Below are 20,778 nucleotides of genomic sequence, written 5' to 3' on the forward strand. Positions count from 1 at the left end.
CAAGCTTAGTCTCTAGCTTCAAAACTCTTTAACTCAGTTACATGCTTGATTCATGGACTGTAAAAATTCTGTTAAATGTTTAAGAAACCTGGTCAAGGTTTTATGTCCAACTCCCTCATATTAATACATTTAATTGTATTTTAGGGTGAAAATAAAACTAGATGTCATTGTGTAAGTGGACAGAAGCACATTTTACCTGAATTTTAGAGAGAAATTTAGAACTAGCCTCCAATATTTCCCAAACAGGTAATAAAATACAGTAAAATGAAGTCAGTCTATTTAAATTTCCTTTGAATCTTCCCATACTAATGTAATAAAGACACACACTCACAAACACAAAAATTGACTCAACAGGAAACTTATCTTGCAAAATAAGATTCCAAATGCAACCCTGAAGAAAAAAAAAAAATTCCTTCTCCCCAGGAACTCCTGGCTTTTGGCCTACAATCTTTGCATAACCAAAACATACTTGGATAGGTTTTCAAGGTGGCCTCGGCTATCTTGGAAAAAGTGCTAAAAATATACCTGGCTGTGGCAGGACTGCAGACGCCTCTTCAGATGAGCAAGAATGACTTCACCAAGGGTCACAACAGAGGTGAAGTCCGTATTTCACCAAAGCAGATAAAGGACCCTATAACGTACACAATTCAATTTTCTTTTAAAGGATCAAATAACACTTTCTGATACAAAAGTGTGGCAGAGGGGAATGACCTCTATGACACCACAGACGCCGCCGATACTAAACTGAGGTAAATCTGGTATCACGGATTCTCACAAAGCAGCTCAGCTAGTCCAACTCCAAATGTACATTAGGCAAGGAGAGGCTAAGACGGCCCCCTAGGGTACCCAGCCACCTCTGAGAAAGCCCATCTGAGCCTATCTCTGGTCCAGCCTCCAGGAGAGAAGACAGCTAAAAACTATCCCAGTGAGCTCTGTCATTGGTGCCCAACCGAAGAGGATTTCTCTTGTAAAATAATCTAGAACATTCTTCCCTCTAGGGAAAGAAGCTACTCTAGGGGAATGCCATTAACATAGTGTTTTATTTTTGGCCTCTCTGACATAATGACATCTCACCTGAAGACAGATGAAGGGGAGCTAAAGCAAAAGACCTTTTAGTTTAGACTACCCTATGCCCAATAAAGTAGAGCACTGAGAGGAACGCATTAATATGGGCATAATCATTTCATTAATCTTAGATTCCAGGTGTTCAATAAATAATTCTAAAAGGAAAACAACACCACTACTCTATCCCTACTAAGGCGAGAAGGGAGAAGGTTCCCCAGGCAGTGAGGGGCAGGAGACAGCACTGGGGAGCTGAGGACTCTGCCATGTGGCTGCACTGTACTGACCCAATTCTCTAAATTGACAGCATTCACTCCTACAGTGAAAATGAATATATTTCAAAGTGAAAATGGACAACTATTTGCAACCCTCTCCTCCATTAACACAAAAAACAGAGGTTTGGGATCAGACGCTTTCCCTTTAACTTTAGCTGCTTGACCAGGATTAATCAAGATGACAACTCTGAAGGAGAGTAGTAAAGTGGCCACTTATCAAGTCTCTGTTGCTTCGCAGGCAGGGCACTAGGAGTGGCAAGCATGCGCTCACCTACACCACGAGCTCCACGATTCTCCTGAGTGAAGCTCTGGCGAGGCTGAGGAGCTTCCCCGTGACAGTTTCCTATCTCAGGGTGATCTTAAAGATCACGTTTTTTGCTGCCTCCCACTAAGAGAGGCTGTAAAGGTTAGGAAGGAACACAAAACAGGGCTAACGAACAACTTCTAAGGTAGATACTAAAAGAAAGTAGGGTAAATGAGAAATTGACTTAAATGTACTGCTGCTGCTGCTAAGTCGCTTCAGTCGTTTTCGACTCTGTGCGACCCCGTAGATGGCAGCCCACCAGGCTCCCCCGTCCCTGGAACTCTCCAGGCAAGAACACTGGAGTGGGTTGCCATTTCCTTCTCCAATGCATGAAAGTGAAAAGTGAAAGTGAAGTCGCTCAGTCGTGTCCAACTCTTAGAGACCCCATGGACTGCAGCCTACCAGGTTCCTCCATCCATGGGATTTTCCAGGCAACAGTACTGCAGTGGGTTGCCATTGCCTTCTCTGTAAATGTACTGAATTCTATACCAAAAAAATGCAAACAAAAAATAAAAATCAGAGACCTGTGAAGGTAGCGGCCATCTCTTCTTCTCCCACATGGCTCCCCACCTAACGGTTCTTTCTTAGCTCTCAACACACCCACTCCAACAGCAAGTCCTACCCTCCCTTCATGCCCCACCCACAGCCTCCCAAGCTTCTCCAGCCCCACTACCCCCAGTCTCATCTCCAGCTGCAGAAACTCCTAACACACTTCCCACTTCAACACTTTCTCCACTCAAAAGCCAAATGTAAAAAAAAAAAAAAAAAAGCTAAATGTCTTTTAAACCATCAATCAGAACATGTCACTCTCCTGCTCAAGACTCCTTGTGGGCTGCCATTCACTACAGACAGAACTGGAACTCCTCACAGTGGCCCAGGAGCCCCCGATGACTGGCCTCTTCCTCCCTGACTGCTCAGGAGGCCCCAACTCGAGCTTCCCTCCAGCCTCTCACTGGTACCAGGCCCCGTCTTGCCTCAGCCCTTTGTCCTTCTGTACTGTCCGTCTGGAATGCTCTTCCTGGCCCGCCGTGGGGCCTAGGACTCCTCAAACTTAGGTCTCAGTTTCAAATGCCCTCTTCTCAGAAAGGCCTATCCCAGCTACCTTCCAGTTACCCTTTTGTTCCTCTATAAGCTAATCATAATATGAAATGCATTCATTTGTGCTACTTCCCCCACTAGAATATAAACTCTCTGCTTGATTCCTTACTACATTTGTTGGACAAAAGAAATAAGAAATGTGCAAACTTATTTGAAGGAAAATTTGAAAATCTACTGAAGAACATAAGTCATTTGAATAAGAGGATAGGAGTTATTCCTATAACTCCTATAACAGGAAGTACACAAGGTGTCAACTTTCCTAAAATTAGCCCATGAACTCAATACTGCCAATCACGATTCATAAAAACCTAGCAAGATTTCTTTTTCAACTTCACAGAATGATTCTAAAGTTCATCCAGCAGAATACACAGACCAGAATTGTCAAAGTCTGAAAAAAAAAAAAGAGAGAGCAATGAACAGATGATTAACCCTATCAGTGTTAAAACTATAAAACAGTAATTTAAAGAATATCATAGAGGAAAAAAAAAAAATAAAGAATATCATAACATAAAACAAGAGACCAAGAAAAAGTTCTAAGTATATTTAGCAAATGATAAAAGGCACAAATCTAGTAACTGGGGCAAAGGCTGGATTATTCACCAAATGGTGCCGACACAACTGGTTATTTCAGGGAAAAAACATACACACCTCCTATCCCCCCCAAAATATATGTCTACCTCATTTCCTATACTAGAAATAAATTCCAGATGGAGCCCAAAAATTCAGTGTTGTTTTTTTTTTTAAAAAAAGAAAAGCAAAGTGAAGAGAAAAAGAAACCTTTAAAAATTAAAATCTGAGGACTTGTTTTAAAAATGCAGAAAGGTATCCAGTCAAGTCTTCCTCTCACTCACATGCCTCTGTCTAATTAGCTCTGCTTCCTACAACAATCAACAACACCAGTGTCCTGGCTTTTCTTTCATAAACATTCTATGATATAAAAGCAAATGTGTATCCATTAGTTTTCCTCTTTAAAACAAGCAGTGGCACACTAGACTTAATACTCCTCACATTGCTTCTTCAGTTTAATAGATGGATGAATATTTTAAATCTTAAGAGTGAGGAAGGTCTAAGTAGAGCATGAAACCCAGAAGTTGTAGACAGACCAGCAAGGACACTTGCTTTGTCCAGTCTCTATGCTAAATATCATTTACATTATCTCCATTTCATTCTACAAACAAGGAAATTAAGGCTTACAGAGTTAAGTAATGTGCCCAAGGTCACAGAACCAGCACAATCCCAGCTGGTTATACCTGACTACAGAATACTACAGATAATACTACAGATAATAATACTTACTACACAATACTGCAGCAGGCTATACCTGATGACAGAATACTATAGTTAACAATACTACAGAATACTACAGATAATAATACTTATTACATAATACTGCAGCTGGCTATACCTGACTACAGAATACTACAGAAGTTTTGGTTGGGGGATAGGGGGTGTGCACAAATATGAAAAATGTAAACACCCAAATCGTAAAGAACCGAAAAACACCAATAATCCAATCAAAAAATAATCAAGAATAAAGGTAGATAATTTCTAAAAGAAATACAACTCCTTCCATTTAAAAAATGTTCAACAACAGTGATTCATAAAAGGCCAATTAGAATCACTTTTTTCCCCACTTCTTAAACTGAAAAATATTTTAAACAGTAATTTTCAGTGCTGGTCAGAGTCTGAAAGTGAAAGTGAAGTCGCTCAGTCGTGTCCGACTCTTTTTGCCACCCCGTGGACTGTAGCCTACCAGGCTTCTCCGTCCATGGGATTTTCCAGGCAAGAATACTGGAGTTCATTACCATTTCCTTCTCCAGAAGATCTTTCCAACCCAGGGATTGAACCCAGGTCTCCCACATTGTAGGCAGACGCTTTACTGTCTAAGCCACCAGGGAAGTCTAGGGCATGCCATATATTGCAACAACATCCATCCAGAGCTACACTGTTCATCTAACTGCAACTCCACTTTACAAATTTATGCTACAAAGCTTATTTGCACAAATACACACTCACACAAATAATTCACTATGGCTTTGTTTTTCAGACAAAACGGAAGTGGCCATAAACTGATTAAACAAAGTGGAAGTGTTAGTCACTCAGTCATGTCTGACTCCTTGTGACCCCATAGAGTGTAGCCCGCCAGGCTCCTCTGTTGGTGGAATTCCCTTGGCAATACTGGAGTGGATTGCCGTTCCCTTCTCCAGGGGATCTTCCGGACCCAGACACTGTACCTGGGTCTCCCACATTGCAGGCAGATTCTTTACCATCTCAACCACAAGGGAAACCCATCTGTCTTCTTTCCTAAGTGGAATGCTATGTAGCTATTAATGACAAAAGTAGCTCAAAAACATTACCTAGGAACAGCAGAAGAGTATATTAAGGTCTCATAATACAGAACATTACATACACATGGGGAAAAAACCTGAAAGAATACACAACACTTAGCAAATTACATCTAGGAAGTGATGCTTTCATTTTCTTTATATCTTAAAACGTCCATGTTGAACTTCTGTAAAAATAATGTATTGCTTATAATAAACAGAAAAGACTTCAAAACAACATATCCTCCGTCACTCATTAAAATGGTTCTGTGTAAATAGAGTGTAACTTCTCCTTCCAACCCTCCCCTCCAGCTCAGTTTATGCCCCACCCCATTCACACACATAGACACACACCATTAATGGACTACACACTCCCTACTTCTGGCATATTTACACTGTGTGTATTTTAGGCTGTTACTCCTAGAAAGCACAAGCTTTGGTTTCATTTCAAATACATAAAAGTCATTGTTATTTGAAGTTGAATTAAAAGAACTTAATCAAAAGTAATACAAAATTAAATGTCTTTGGACAAAAGTTCAAAGTCATGATGATTACTACTTAAAACAAAAATTTCAAAATTATACAAATCCATATGCTACTGCCAAGGGAAATGAACTGCCAAAAACAGACTACTGACTCTAAACCGTGCATGCCAACAAAAATGTGACAACAGCTTATCCGTTAAAGTGGGAGGGAGGTGCATCTATAACCATAAAGATGACCCTCCTAACAAGTCAAATTTTCCTAGAAAAATGTAACCTCAATTTATTCTGGTTTAATTTCAGTTTATTTATTTATAATTGAGTAATCTTAACGCTTCCCTTCCTTCTATCTTGGCTAATCTACTCAAAAATTTAATTTCTGACATAAAATTAATCAAGTAGTGTACTTTCAAAGAGATCCCTTCAAAGGGATTTTATAGTAATCCTGTAAACCCACCATTCCTACTTCACATTTTTTCCCTAGCACCAAAACAACTCAAAAATCCCCTGCATATTTAAGTTAACACATTTTTGTTCTAATATTATCTGGAAATACAAATAATCTGAGATGAACTAATTCCCCACTTACTTTCTCTTTCTCCCAAGAATCCAAGAGAAATATTTTTTTAAAGAAATGCTTTAATAATAATTCACTGATAACACATGTTTTACCTGACACCGGTGAGTTTCTACCTGTTTATTAATTTCCAAAAACTATTCATCATCAAGTTCCCACATGTGTATATCCACCAGCTTCTACAGCTGTACCAAGTAACTCTAGGCTCCTTCTTATGCATTCAGCAGATTCCTACTACACCTTTCCCAAGAACAGAGAGTTATTCTGGGAACAGGGGCAGAAGAAGGATCAAAAAATAAGTGAGACATAGACATGTCCACCAGGGGCTTATGGTATATTCTATTAGGGATTAAATGGACATGTATATAAGTAACTATGATGTTATAAGAGAGGTATAAAAAAAGTATTAAAATTTTTCAGACCAAAAAGAGTCATCTTCAGACAAGAGGGAGGAGCAAGGAGACTTCTGGATGAAGTGGCATGTGATAAAAAACCTCTCAAAAAATCGGCAATATATATATGTGGTAGTTTGGAAGTGTAAGGTAGGGAAACAGCATTCTGGAAAAACCACAGAATGGGAAAAAACCCTTCTTAATGCAACTCAAAATAGGCATGTTATTTAACAGCCCAAATGGAATTTAAAACACACACACATATCATGCTTCAGTATTCATGTAAGGACATTAGTTTAAAAAGAAAACTATGCCTTTTCCTTTAAAATAAATTTTATGGCATGAGTACCTATAGAAAACTAACATTATATATGAAGCTTTTCAACATGACATTAAAAAGACAGTTCATGTTCACACTATTTCTCTACACTTTCATAATAACAACTGAAGCTTCTCATACTTAAAAAAAAGTAGCAGTTTGAAAGTGAAGCAAGCGATAACTGATACATAACCTAACCTATCAAATTGTGTCTCTAAACCAGTGGCATAATAAAATTTCCATCACTGTAACACTTAAATTCCATGAAATGTCAGTAGGTCCAGATAAACCTTAAAGGCATTTTTGTTTAAGAAGATATTCATCATAACAGATTAAAAATGAAACTAGTAATTCCCAGTGATCATATTACTGATATAGATCAATACCAATGTTTTTCAAACTACAGTTTCAAATGTACAGTTCAGGAACTATATTACTGAACTCAAATTCAATATCTCAGCTGAGGGACTGACAGCACATTCTCCAGCCCACTCCCTAATTTTTGTTTTCTGTTGTGTCAACTGTCACACTAAATCATCCCCGGATGATACAGTGTAACAGCAGGAGCTACTCTGGAGGGCCAGGACTGAATTCTGCTGCTGGCCAATAATTTCACATGCAAAGAGGAAATCCCCTTCCCCCTAAAAAAGTATGTTATATCTGAAAACAATCCAAGTAATATCCAAGTAATATTTTGACCACACAAGCTTCTGGGATAGAAAAAATGGTAGAAGAGTAAAAATATTCAAGGAAAACCACCACCACAAGAATACCAAAATAAAAAACAGATGTTCTACATACAGTTATTGCTACATGACAGAAGCTCTGGTAGCTTTTCAATACTCCTAAGGAAGTTCTGAGAGAAAAACAATGTTTCCTTAACCTTCTCTCTGAATGTACTTTTGCATCCTGAAACCTGAAAAGGACAAAGTATCAGACAATCTATAGACTGAGTTCTTTGTGCACATAACTGATCCCGTCAACTTTATACTTTTATAGCACTTAGTAACATGCCCTAAACATGAGGCACTCCACACCAGCTGAACAAGTGAATAAACTATACACCACAAGATAAGTCCATACATAATAAATTCTGACCAACTTTTACTACTTCTTCGTACTGCGTTCCAGTAAAACCCAATCCCTGAAGTAAATGAACACATGTAAATAACTAAGAATTTGAGATCCTATCATCCTCAAACATGAGTTAAGAATTTGAAATTTCAATTAAGACAGATTAACAAAATACAATTAAAACTGAGTAACAAACATACAAAAAACTGAGTAAGAAATAGCCTGACATTAACCCACATCAATCCCTGGCTTATTTAAAAGCCTCTACTTTCTCCCGAAGATAGAAATGGCATAACAAACTCCAATCCACAAAATTTAGAAGGAAAAAAAGCTTAGAAAAACTTGACTAATCTGTACTTAGCCTTGGAACAAATTTTACTCAATTAAATTCAAAGAGTTAATTTTTAGCACTCTACGCTTTTTCAAAAAAATAGATGGGCAGGCCAAATTCTTACATTTTACTATATGATGATTAAGTCCAGCAAGACACCCAGTTAAAAATATTTATTCCTCAGAAGTCATGAAGAGAATCACAGCTACATAGATCTGTGACAGCAGATCAGCAGGTATACTCCACAAATTGTAAGCTGTAACTGTGAACACAATTTCCTAATTAGAATACAATGTTCATCCACTCAACATTTGCTGTGTCAATACCCTCTGGCAGTGCCTTAAAGTCAGAGAAGGGCTTCTCCTGTCCTGAAGAGGAGATAAGACAAGTAGGTACCTAAATGCAAGGCAGAAAGAATAAATGCCATGAAAGATGAGCAGATAAAGTATTTCAAAAATGAAGAGGAAGCTGTTACTCTCACACAGAAATATAACCTTTTAATCTTTGTAAAGCAATGTCACAACTAATAACTCTCCTAGGCTCACAACAGCAACCTAGGAGAGCGGATATTTTCCTACTAGCATAGATGAGGAAACTGAAGCAGAGAAAGGTTGATCCTATTCCAACATGACACATGGCTAAAGACCAATCAGGACTCTTTGTATTATATTTTCTCTGAGGGAGGAGTTCAACATATTGCAAGTCTTTTGTAAAAGGAAAGAATATTTTCGTATTGCAAGTAATCATATCCTTATGTATGTGCATATTATTCATATACATGTGTGTTAACCTTGATTTCCATTAACAGGTGTGCTTAAAGCACAGCAAAGCAACTGTGTACTATAAATATTAAAATAAATAACTTCCACTGGAATTTAACAGAATGAGCAAATAAAAACAGTACTTCTTTCTGCAACAACTTGTGAAATAAATAAGATTTCTTCCGTAATTTTTACCCATGTCTAAATAATATTCTAAAATTGGTCTGCTCCTGAGACCAGGCACATTGATTCTGCCAACAATTATCTTTAAGGATACATCACATTTTCGAAAACTATTAAATATTAAATAATGCCATCAACTCTTCAGCTATCCAAGGGAGACTCACGTGTGACGCATCAGCAGCAGCTATTGATCAAGACATGCTGAACGAATGAATGATTTGCAGGCACTTTAAAATCCCCGGCCTGTTGCTCTTTACGCAACATTCTGCCTCCCATCACTGCCTCACCAGGGTGCACGCAAGGAATGTAAATTTCAATACAATTAGGATCTAATTAGGGAAGCAAATCTGATGCAGGTGGAAATACTAATCCCAAAGATTAGAATTACCCACACCGCCACACCAAGGTTAACTCTGTAGAAGCGGGACTGGAGCCCGCAACGTCGGTGAAAAGAAAAGACACTTTCTGAGCAAGTACTTTTACTAAATATCACTTATGCCCACTCACACCTTTAATATACGACTATACCCCTAATCCGGTTAATTGGAAGAATTCTGTCCCCTCGCCACTAAGACTGACTTCTCAATGATAGTTTCTCTAATCCCTCTTTCCCCCAAGAGAATCCACGTTAAACAGCCACGATAAAAGCCAGAAGGTACCGGGTTCCCATCTCCGCCGTCTCCCCCGTCCTCCCTTCGCCATTACACCCCAAGCGGTTTGGTCGCAAAGGTGAACTAGTTTGCTCTTCACGCACTTGTCCATCGCTGTCACCCGCCCTGACCCCTCGCACACTCGCGGGCGGCCACCAACTCCGCCCCGGAGGGAGCGCAGGCCGCCACCTGCGCCGGCCCCACCCGCCGCCCCGGCCCGCGCCGCCTCGGGCCCTGCAGCCCCCTCCCCGCAGGACACCCCGGGCGCCCCGGCCCATTCTTCCTCCAAACTCCAGCAGCCTCCCCCACTCGCCCGGCCCCGCTCCCCGCCGCGCCCCGCTCGCCCAGCCGCTGAGGGCAAGAAGCCCGTGGCTGGGCGGGTCCCGAGACGCCGGTCCCGTGACGCCCCTCGCCGGCCGGGAAGGCGCCCCGGCGGCGGGCGCCCCCGAAGCCCTCGGCGGCCCTGGGCGAGCGGCGGCCCGGAGGCCGGGCTGCGGGCGCCAGGCCTACTCACCAGGAGCGGGCGGAGCGCGGCGGCCGGCGCGGCCCTGGGCCTGAGGGGCAGGACGCAGCCCCGCGCGCGGCCCTGCCCGGGCCCTGGTCGGCGCGGCGAGCCGGGCGCTCACTCCAGCCGCCGCCGCCGTCGCCGCCGCTGCTGCTTCGCCACCTCGGCCGCCATCTTGACTCAACCCCTCTCCTCCCCCCCGGCCCGGCGACCGCGGCTGAGGCGGCTCCGGCGCCGGCTCCTCCTCCTTCCGGAGGCTGGCAGGCCGACTCCCTCCGCTGGCCGAGCTTCCCGGGTTGCCCGTGTCCGACCCCCTGGCATCCCGCCTCGGTCCGGCGACGGCGGCGGCCCCAGCGCGGAGCCATCGCGCCCGGGCCTCCCCGCGGGCGTGGGAGAGGGAAAGACGCGGACCTTCGAGCCCGGGCTGCCGGGGTCGCGCGGCCACCAGCCCGGTGCTTCCCAGGCTCGGGCTGCGTTCGCAGCGGGCCTCCCTGAAACACCGCGCGCGGCCGACCCGCCCGTGATGCCAGCCCTCCCTCCGAGGATCCCGGGCCCCCGCGCCCGCCAAGTATGCTCTCGGCCTCACGCTCCCAAGGAACTGACCGGACGGGCCTCGCCACCGCATACTGTTCCTTTAGAAAAGCCGCCACTCCACACCCCACAATTAGGGAGGAGAAACACAGTCGGTGTCCACCTGGATAGTTACGAGAAAGCCCGGGTTTTAAGAAAGGAGTGATAAAAAGGTGACGTGAAGAGAACTCGCACTCAAGAGGTTGGGGGTTCTTTTCAGACGCTTCCCCTTAAGTACTGTGTGGACGGCAAGGGGGTCGCTCAGCCCTAAAGCCGAGCGGGCACAAGAGCTCGTAAACGCCGCGTAAAGTAGCAAGAGTCCGTGAAGAGGGCCTGGGAGGCGTCCGTGTCCGAGCACACAGCCCGACGCTTAAAGCCTCCGGCCGTTGTAGAGGCCGGCGGGACGGACTTACACTCGGAACCGGGTTTCCGCGAGCTCGGTTTTCCCGCCGGAGTCGGCCCGGCGGCAGCCTCCCGGTCTGCGCAGGCGCAGTTTCTCCTCTTGGGGCATGGAAGTGGCGGCGCCGCTTGTGTATGTGGCGGCGGCTGTCCTGGTATGGGGCGTCCTCTGGGTTTGGGGCTCCTGGCAGCGAGTGACGAGGCCGGGGCAGGCTGGCCTGCCCGGAGGCGGAAGCCGGACACTTCTGGTGACGGCGCACCCCGACGATGAAGCCATGTTCTTTGCTCCCACTATTCTAGGCTTGGCCCGCCTGCGGCACCAGTTGTTCCTGCTCTGCTTCTCCGCAGGTAGGAGGCCGTAGGCGGGGCGCGGGGACTCGGGGCGGCGGAGATAATTCAGGCGCCGGCCTGTTTCAGTCAGCTTCTTACCGACGAGGTTTCTGTCCTAGGCGCCAGGCGAATGAATACACTGAAGGACCCTTCCCTGGGGCGAGAATCCGTGACCCCAGCCCGAGTCGGCTTCCCAGGGTGGGGGCACGTGGGCCGCGTGTGAGCCAGGCTCCCCGCTACCGCGATTGGGGAGCATTTGCTTCCGATAAATACCTACATCTGTGCTGGGAACTGTGGCTGTAATCAGTATTCTGTGGAACCTTTACATTCACAAGAGGGCCAAGAATAACGACCAATCTAGGCCGTGTCATGACTGCTCAACTCTTCATTCTGTGCTAGAAACATGTACATGTCAAACCGAGGGGAGAGCCCATTAGACTAGAAAGTAATCTTCAGGTCCTTTTAGCGTTCCACTCCACCCAGCTTTCACTGAAGGGACCTTTCAAAGACTAAATCCTCCTTTACCGTACAGAAAAGATGGGATGAGAAAATAGAAATTGACCATTATGCTGGATTATGGTGATAATTGCACAGCTGTATAAATGAAATAACTAAACTGTACATATACAGTGGGTGAAATGGATGGTATGTAAAAATGATACCTCAATAAAGCTGGTTGTAACATGGGCAATGAGCTCTTTTCCCCTTTCGTTGTGTTTCATACCAGTTCTTTTTCTATACAGATTTTTCTCAATAAGCATGTTTTATACGATTTGTCACAGAATATTACTTTGTCATTTCTTAAATATTAAAAACTTTTGTGTACTAATCACTATTAAAATAGGCAGGGAACTTCCCTGGAAGTCCACTGGTTAAGACTACAGGCTGCCAATGTAGGAAGTGCTGGTTCCATCTCTGGTCAAGGAGCTCAGGTCCCACATGCCAAGCAGCACGGCCAAAAGATTAAATAATAATAAATGGCCAAAATCCAGAACACTAACATCACTAAATGCTGGTGAGGATGTGGAGCAAAGGAATTCTCATTTACTGTTGATGGAAACACAAAATGGTGCAGTCACTTTGTAAGGAAGTTGGTTTGGTAATCTCTTACAACCCTAAACATACCCTTATCAGCAATAACCCTCCACCTACACCCAGATGTTTAAGGCAGCTTTATTTGTAATTGCCAAAACATGAAAGCAACAAGATGTCCTTCAGTGAATGTGTGGATAAAACTGTGGTCCATTCAGACAGTGGAATATTAGAGCTAAAAAGACATGAGTTGTCAAGTCATGAAGGAATCTTACATGCGTATATTACTAAATGAAAGATGCCAATCTGAAAAGGCTTTGTACTGTATGACTCCACCTACGTGACAATCAAGAAAAGGCAAAACTATGGAGACAGTAAAAAGTGGGGATCGGGCTGGGATGGGAGAAAGGATGTATAGACAGAGCACAGAGGATTCTTAGGGCAGTGAAAATACTCTGATACTATAATGATGGCTACATGTCATTATATGCATGCTAATTCACTAAGTCATGTCTGACTCTGCAACCCCAGGGACTGTCGCCCGACAGGCTCCTCAGTCCATGGGATCTTCCAGGCAAGAATACTGGAGTGGGTTGTCATACTTTTCTCCAAACCCAGACTGTGCAAGACCAGGAGTGAACCTAGTGGAAAGTGTGGACTTCAGGTGATGATGGTGTCAGTGGAGGTTCACCAGTTGTAGCAAATGTACCATCCAGTGGGAGATGCTGATAACGGGGAGGCTGTGGACGTGTGGGGCAGGGAGTCTATAGGAACTCTCTGTATCTTACCTTCAAGTTTGCTGTGAGCCTAAAACTTCTCTTAAAAAAGTCTTGACTAAAAAAAAAAATTTTTTTTTTTTCATTAAAAAAAGTTTGTCTGCTAGGATGTATACTCTGCCCTGGGAATAAAACTGAAAATGAGTTAGGTAGTGAACACATCCTTCTGAAACTTGTAATTTAAACATTTATCCATATTAATTAGAACTAGTTATATAGCCTTTTAAATGGTTTCATAGGGATAAACCTTAATTTAGTTTGTTGTTGTTTAGTCGCTAAGTCGTGACCAACTCTTTTGCAACCCCATGGACTGTATCCCGCCAGGCTCCTCAGTCCATGGGATTTCCCAGGCAAGAATACTGGAGTGGGTTGCCATTTCCTTCTCCAGGGGATCTTCCCAACCCAGGGATAAAGCCTGAGTCTCCAGCATTGAGCCACCAGGGAAGCCTTTTAGTTAGTCATCCCTTCAATTCAGTTTAGTCACTCAGTCGTGTCCGACTCTTTGTGACCCCATGGACTGCAGCACACCAGGCTTCCCTGTCCATCACCAACTCCTAGAGCTTACTCAAACTCATGTCCATCGAGTCAGTGATGCCATCCAACCATCTCATCCTCTGTTGTCCCTTTCTCCTGCCTTTATCAGGGTCTTTTCCAATGAGTCGGTTCTTCACATCAGGTGGTCAGAGTATTGGAGTTTCAGCTTCAGCATCAGTCCTTCCAATGAATATTCAGGACTGATTTTCTTTAGGATTGACTGGTTTGATCTCCTTGCAGTCCAAGGGACTCTCAAGAGTTTTCTCCAACACTAACACCACAGTTCAAAAGCATCAATTCTTCAGTGCTCAGCTTTCTTTATGGTCCAACTCTCACATCCATACATGACTACTGGAAACACCATAGCTTTGACTAGACAGACCTTTGTTGGCAAAGTAATGGCTCTGCTTTTTAATATACTGTCTAGGTTGGTCATAGCTTTTCTTCCAAGGAGCAAGCATCTTCTAATTTCATGGCTGCAGTCACCATCTGCAGTGATTTTGGAGCCCAGGAAAATAAAGTCTGTCAACTGTTTCCAGTGTTTTTCATCTATTTGCCATGAAGTAATGGATGCCATGATCTTATTTTTCTGAATGTTGAGCTTTAAGCCAATTTTTTCACTCTCCTCTTTCATCAAGAGGCTTTTTAGTTCTTCACTTTCTGCCATAAGGGTGGTGTCATAGGCATATCTGAGGTTATCGACATTTCTCCTGACAATCTTGACCCCAGCTTGTGCTTCATCCAGCCTGGCATTTCACATGATGTACTCTGCATATAAGTTAAATAAGCAGGGTGACAATATACAGCCTTGATGTACTCCTTTGCTGATTTGGAACGAGTCTGTTGTTCCATGTCCAGTTCAAACTGTTGCTTCTTGACAGGCATACCGGTTCCTCAGGAGGCAGGTCAGGTGGTCTGGTATTCGCATCTCTTTAAGAATTTTCCAGTTTGTTGTGATCCACACAGTCAAAGGCTTTGGCATAGTCAATAAAGCAGAAGTAGATGTTTTTCTGGAACTCTTGCTTTTTCAATGATCCAATGGATGTTGGCAATTTGATCTCTGGTTCCTTATTATTGTATGTATATTTAGAAGTTTTTCCCCCCCAGTTTACCTCTATTACAAATAACCTTTTATGTATACTTCTTGCTTTAACATTTTTTCCCCGCAAAAAAAAATTTTATCAGCAGTTAAGATTAAACCATTTTTCATATATAATGAGAATTTCAATCTAAGTACTTTTCTCAGTTTGTTCTATTAAAGATATTAATTGCAAATAGATGCAAGTAATGGTCTCTTTTTTTTTTGCTTTTAATTTCATGTTTTTATCAACTATGGAAATCAAGCAAAATTTATTTTGAGATGGTTGAATTTTATTTACAAAGTATTATAGGTACAGGGGATTCTTTACTAAATTTCTTCTTGTTTTCTAGTAGGTTGAGGCCAGAAATCAAAAATTTTTCAAAAATATAAGACCTACCAGACTCTTGACACATACTGATATATTAGTATCTGTATTGTTGTCTTTCATTGTTTCCTCTGAATCTAACTTTCTTTGTAATTTTTAAAATTACTTTTAAAATCCCTAACTCATTGAAAAAATGTATGGAGTAAACATTAGCCACCTTCCTGATTGAAAAGCAGGAAGTTAATAACTTGTTATATAACATAATGAAAGCTGTAACTGCATGACAGAGAAAATACTGTGGACCCAAAATGGGGAAAAGCATGAATTTTCTTTTCACAGAGTCAGATTAAGGAAACTTTGAAAAGCTTTTCTTTTGAGCTGGTCTTTTAAAATAGGACTTAGGTTCACAGGAAATAGGGCAAGTCATTCAGGGCAGTCATTCAGAGAAATAGTAAAAACATAAGTAAGTCTGGGACTCATTTGAATGCTTCATTCTAACTACATCTCCAGTTCTGAGGGGTAGGGAGAAGCAGGGGAAAAATTGTATCTTATTAGTGGCTCATATAATCCTCTCAGCAATCTTATGATAAGCATTAAATACACAAAATGGTACACATGTATATAATTTGTTCCCCCCCACACACCTTGTCTTTAACTATGGAATCTAAATCACAAAAAAGTAACTTAACCAAAGTTAAGAGCTAGGATATGGAGGAACCAGAACCCTGTGGGTCTTTCCAGTTCTGAGCCATTACATCCAATCTGCCTCACACATCCTGTTGCTGTGACAGTTAAGGACTAACTCATTTGATTCCCAGTGTATGTTCCAAGAAATACCAGTTCATCAAGCTGCTATTTAAAAAAGTTAATAACGTGACCCAACAAGTTTGGGGAACTTAATCAGATATGCTATCCCCAACCCCCTACTTTAAAGCTGTATAGTCCTTGTTAGACCCTCCACATCTTGGTGAAGTCTTGCTATAAAAAATCCTATTTAATTTAGTTTAGTCCAGGATTTCTCCAGTTTATGTAACCACTGAGGTTTGTGTGTTTGTGTCCTCAAGTTGCATCTGACTCCTTGAGGCCCCAAGGACTGTAGCCCCCTACACACACCCAGGCTCCTCTTTCCATGCAATTCACGCAAGAATACTGGAGTGGGTTGCCATGTCCTCCTCCTCCAGGGGATCTTCCCAACCATGTCTCTTGTGTCTCCCTCATAGGCAGGGGGATCCTTTACCACTAGCGCCATCTAGGAAGCCCAACCACTGAGATATCTATTCATGTACATGGGAGAAAGCCACAGTAGATAGTATGGTGTTGTAAAGTACATTTGGAGGAGAATTAGCACAGACAGTTCTGTGTTTTAGAAAGTTCGTTCCAGTGGCATATGGAGAACAGTTTGGAGGGAAAGACTGGGTCTCCCAATCAGGAAGTGGAGCCTGTTTCTCTCCTTGAACCTGGATATGACTTGCGACACCCTACTGTCTACTGACAGGGTGCACTGTTCTGGAGGGTCACAGCCACTTACTCCACCGAAGTGCCTACATGTTTGCCAGACCTAGTGAAAACGCCTCAAGTGCTCTCTGACTTCAGCTCCCTAACCCCTTCTATGTTCCTCAGTTCAAACACAAAGCAATAAAACCAGCTCTCCAAGCAGTTTCTGACGACCAATAATCAGGGTCTAATGTGTTCGGCGTCAGACATCAGGAACTGCATCACTAGTGTAAGTTAGGCTCTTATACCAAAGATAAGTAACCTTGAGACAAAATAGAAGAGGGGAACCTAAAATATGATGACTGTCACAAAATTGAAAATTTCTATCTGACTCAAAAATTTGTGATGAGTACAGTACAAAATGAAATTGTTGTCTGGAGTCTCTTGGGGGTTAGTCCTTCTGTCAGATACAACATAGCGACTATCTCCTATCTGGGTTCAAAGAGTTCAAAACTCGCCCTAGAGGAACCCCTGCAGCAATGGAAAGGTTTCACTTGGGAGTTTCTGAGTTTTCTGGGACAGGAAGCAGAGCCGCTCTTCACTCACTGAGACCGAGGCTTTTAAGGTCGAAGACATTTAGGACTTAATCATCAGATCCCAGAGGAGAGCTCATCCTTCTGAACAGAACACTGGAAACGATTACTTGCCAGGGAAAAACAGCAGAAGGCATACCTGTGGCTGATTCACATTGATGTATGGCAGAAACCAGTGCAATATTGTAAAGCAATTATCCTCCAGTTAAGAAAATAGCAGAAGACTTCCCAGAGGGATTGGCATTTGATCTGGATGATAACGGTAGATTGTAATTCAGAGGGAAAGGAGAGGAAAAGGGGGAACGTTAAGATAAAACGTCAAGGAAAAGGGAGATTAACTCTGAGAACCAAACCAGGTGGATGTGTATTATCACATAATCTTCAGGAAAGCCTCAGGAGAAGGCCATCGTCCCCATTTCACAGCTGGAGAAACCAATGGCTCAGGAAAGTTAACTAGCACAAAGCATATACGCAATTATCTGCTGGAGAGTTGGATTGAGGGGTGCAGCAGCCAGACAACTGCTCACAAGTACAGTTTGTGTGCTTAGCCACTCAGTCGAGTCTGAGTCTGTGATCCCATGGACTGTATCCCACCAGACTCCTTGGTTCATGGGATTCCACAGGCAAGAATACTGGAGTGGGTATTCCCTTCTCCAGGGTGTCTTCCAGACTCAGGAATCGAACCTGCATTTCCTACACTGGCAGGTGTGTTCTTTACCACTGAGCCACCAGGGAAGCCCAAAATGCAATTTAAGTGGTACCAAAATGTCACTGTAAGTTATTTGTAAGGATACAGAGCAGTTACTTACCAGAACTGTTATTGGGAAGTATAGTGTATGTGTCGGGAAAATAAAGAATTCATGAGTTATTTAGGGTGCTGATGTGGTCCAGATCCCCAGAGGCATGCTGGAATAGCTGGTTACCAAATTCCAAAGGAGGATATTTTCCTAAAATACTCAGGACTGGCAACCTTTTTAAATGTTTAACAGATATTTGAAGACTATCAATTTAAAGGGGCCCAAATGATATATACCCAGACAACACTAATTCAAAAAGATACATGCTAGGAAAGATTGAACGCAGGAAGAGAAAGGGATGACAGAGGATGAGATGGTTGGATGGCATCACTGACTCGATGGACATGAGTTTGAGTAAGCTCCGGGAGTTGGTGATGGACAGGGAAGCCTGGCGTTTGCAGTCCATGGGGTCGCAAAGTCAGACACGCCTGAGCGACTGAACTGAACTGAACATGCACACCTATGGTCATAGCAGCATTATTCACAATAGCCAGGACGTGGCAACAACCTAAATGGCCCACAGAGGACTGGATAAAGACAACGTGGGAAATACATACAATGGAAGTTACCCATAGGAAAGAATGAAAAATGCCAGTTACAGCATCATGGCTGGACCTAGAGATTATCATACTAAATGAAGTAAATCAAAGAAAGACAAATACCACATGAAATTACTTATATGAGGAATCTGAAATGTGGCACAAATGAATCTATCTGTAACAGAAACATACAGACATAGAGAACAGACTTGTGGTTGCCAAGGAGGAGGGAGTTGGGGGGTGGAAGGACTAGGAGTTTGGGGATTTACTCGAGGTAAACTATTACATGCAGGATGGATAAACAGCAAGGTCCTACTGTATAGCAGAGGGAACTGTATTCAGTATCCTATGATAAACCGTGTTGGAGAAGAATATAAAAAAGAGAATGTCTATATATGTGTATAACTGACTCACTTTGCTGTACAGCACAACATTGTAAATCAATTATACTTCAATTTTAAAAATAAGATTAAATAATAGAGAGGCCCAAAAGAATAGTGTGTCTGGATACCCTACTTGTTCTGAGTGGTTACAGAAGAGTCAGTCCTAAACCTGCTAACTGTAGAGCCAGTACGCAAAGCCTGTAGCATGTGGCTGAAACACAGACCGGCAGACAGACAGACATGGGTAGACAGAGACGGAGAGGAATTCAATGGTGATTATAAAGCTTGTGCTTCACAGGTGTGTCTGACAGTAACCCTAGTGTTGTGTTTCTCCAGCTTTTTATCACAGCCACAACATTTTCAGATAGTTTAAATCCTTTAGGGAACAAGATGAGAATGAGTGGACAATAGATCTCCACTGATAAATCGACAACCATGTATTTGTTATCCTCAGGAAATTACTACAATCAAGGGGAGATCCGTAAGAAGGAACTCTTGCAGAGCTGTGATGTTCTGGGGATTCCCCCCTCCAACGTAATGATTATTGAAAACAGGTAAATTTATCTTTTAACAATGTGGAAATTCAGTGGCAATAAATACACCGTGATACACTCAAAAGACACAAAAAAACTCACGTGGATGGGTAAGAACATTATTTGAGAAGTTGCCCGAATATAGTTTCACATTTGTTTTCAAGTGGCAGTGTAACACAAATGAATTTTTTCAACTTCTGTTCAGATTTTGTCTTAAGATAGCTACTTTTTTAATCTTTAAAAAAAAGTTTAAAATATGTCAAGTGTAAAGAACAGTATTATGAACCCTCACGAGCCTGTTGTCTAAGGCCGGTAATTACCAAGCCTTTGCTATGCGTGCATCTATCCCCATATAATATATCTTTTGTGTGTGAAGTTTTAGGGGTTATTTTGCAGTTATAACTGAGCTGTGTTTTTTCTTTTTATTGGAGTATAGTTGATTTACAATGTTGTAGTTAGTTTCTGCTGCATGGCAAAATGAATCTGTTATACATATATACATATCCACTGTTTTTTCAGATTCTTTTCCTATATAGGCCATTACAGAGTACTGAGCAGAGTGTCCTGTGCTGAACAGTAGGTCCTTATGTATTTTTATATAACAGTGTGTATATGCCAATCCCAGTCTCCCAATTTTCTCCTCCCATGTATGAAGTATTTTAAAGAAAACCCAGCCATCAGGTTATTCTACCATATATACTTAAGGATAGATCTCTTAGATAGACTTTTTTTCATGCAGCCACAACATCATTAGCAACCCATCAACAAAATTGATAGTAATAGCAATTCCTTGGTTTGTCAAACACCCAGTCCATTTTGAGCTGCTCTGAGTAGCTCAAAAGTGTTTTTTCTCAGTAGGTTTGTTCAAATCAGGGTATAAACAAAGTGCACACATTATAGCTGGTTGATATGCTTCATATCCCTTCCCCCTCCCAATGTCATTGATTGTTGAAAAAACTGAGGCAGTCGTCATGTAGAAAGACTTGTCTGTCTGCTTCCGCGTGATACTGCCTCAGTGGCGGTTTTATCCTCTGTTTTTTTGCAAACTGGAAACGGGCACTGACTTTCAGGGAGCAGAATCATTTTAGGAGACGTGTACTGTCTTACTTTCAGTG

The 20,778-nt window shown here is 42.5% G+C and overlaps 2 protein-coding genes across 23 annotated transcripts in view; one reads left to right on the top strand and one right to left on the bottom strand.

Annotated features, from left to right (window-relative positions):
* NCOR1 (nuclear receptor corepressor 1) overlaps positions 1-11,334 on the bottom strand; it is a 115,594-nt gene extending 104,260 nt beyond the window's left edge. For 18 of the 21 annotated variants that reach the window (XM_040245897.1, XM_040245905.1, XM_040245891.1 and 15 more), the window contains exon 1: positions 10,347-10,474. The gene's annotated coding sequence lies outside the window, so the exon portion shown is untranslated. Of the gene's footprint in view, positions 1-8,362; positions 8,380-10,346; positions 10,475-10,940 lie in introns of those variants that run through there. The other 3 variants (XM_040245890.1, XM_040245885.1, XM_040245886.1) reach the window with 2 other exon arrangements.
* The window catches only part of PIGL (phosphatidylinositol glycan anchor biosynthesis class L), a 51,179-nt gene continuing 41,656 nt past the window's right edge, over positions 11,256-20,778 (top strand). For both annotated transcript variants that reach the window (XM_040245909.1, XM_040245908.1), the window contains exons 1-2: positions 11,256-11,654; positions 19,585-19,684. In XM_040245909.1, coding sequence (XP_040101843.1) covers positions 11,417-11,654; positions 19,585-19,684 — 338 coding nt within the window. In that variant the 5' untranslated portion in view covers positions 11,256-11,416. The remainder of the gene's footprint in view (positions 11,655-19,584; positions 19,685-20,778) is intronic.

Source organism: Oryx dammah, unplaced genomic scaffold (assembly GCF_014754425.2).
Source record: "Oryx dammah isolate SB20612 unplaced genomic scaffold, SCBI_Odam_1.1 HiC_scaffold_8, whole genome shotgun sequence".
Taxonomy (NCBI): Eukaryota; Metazoa; Chordata; class Mammalia; order Artiodactyla; family Bovidae; genus Oryx; species Oryx dammah.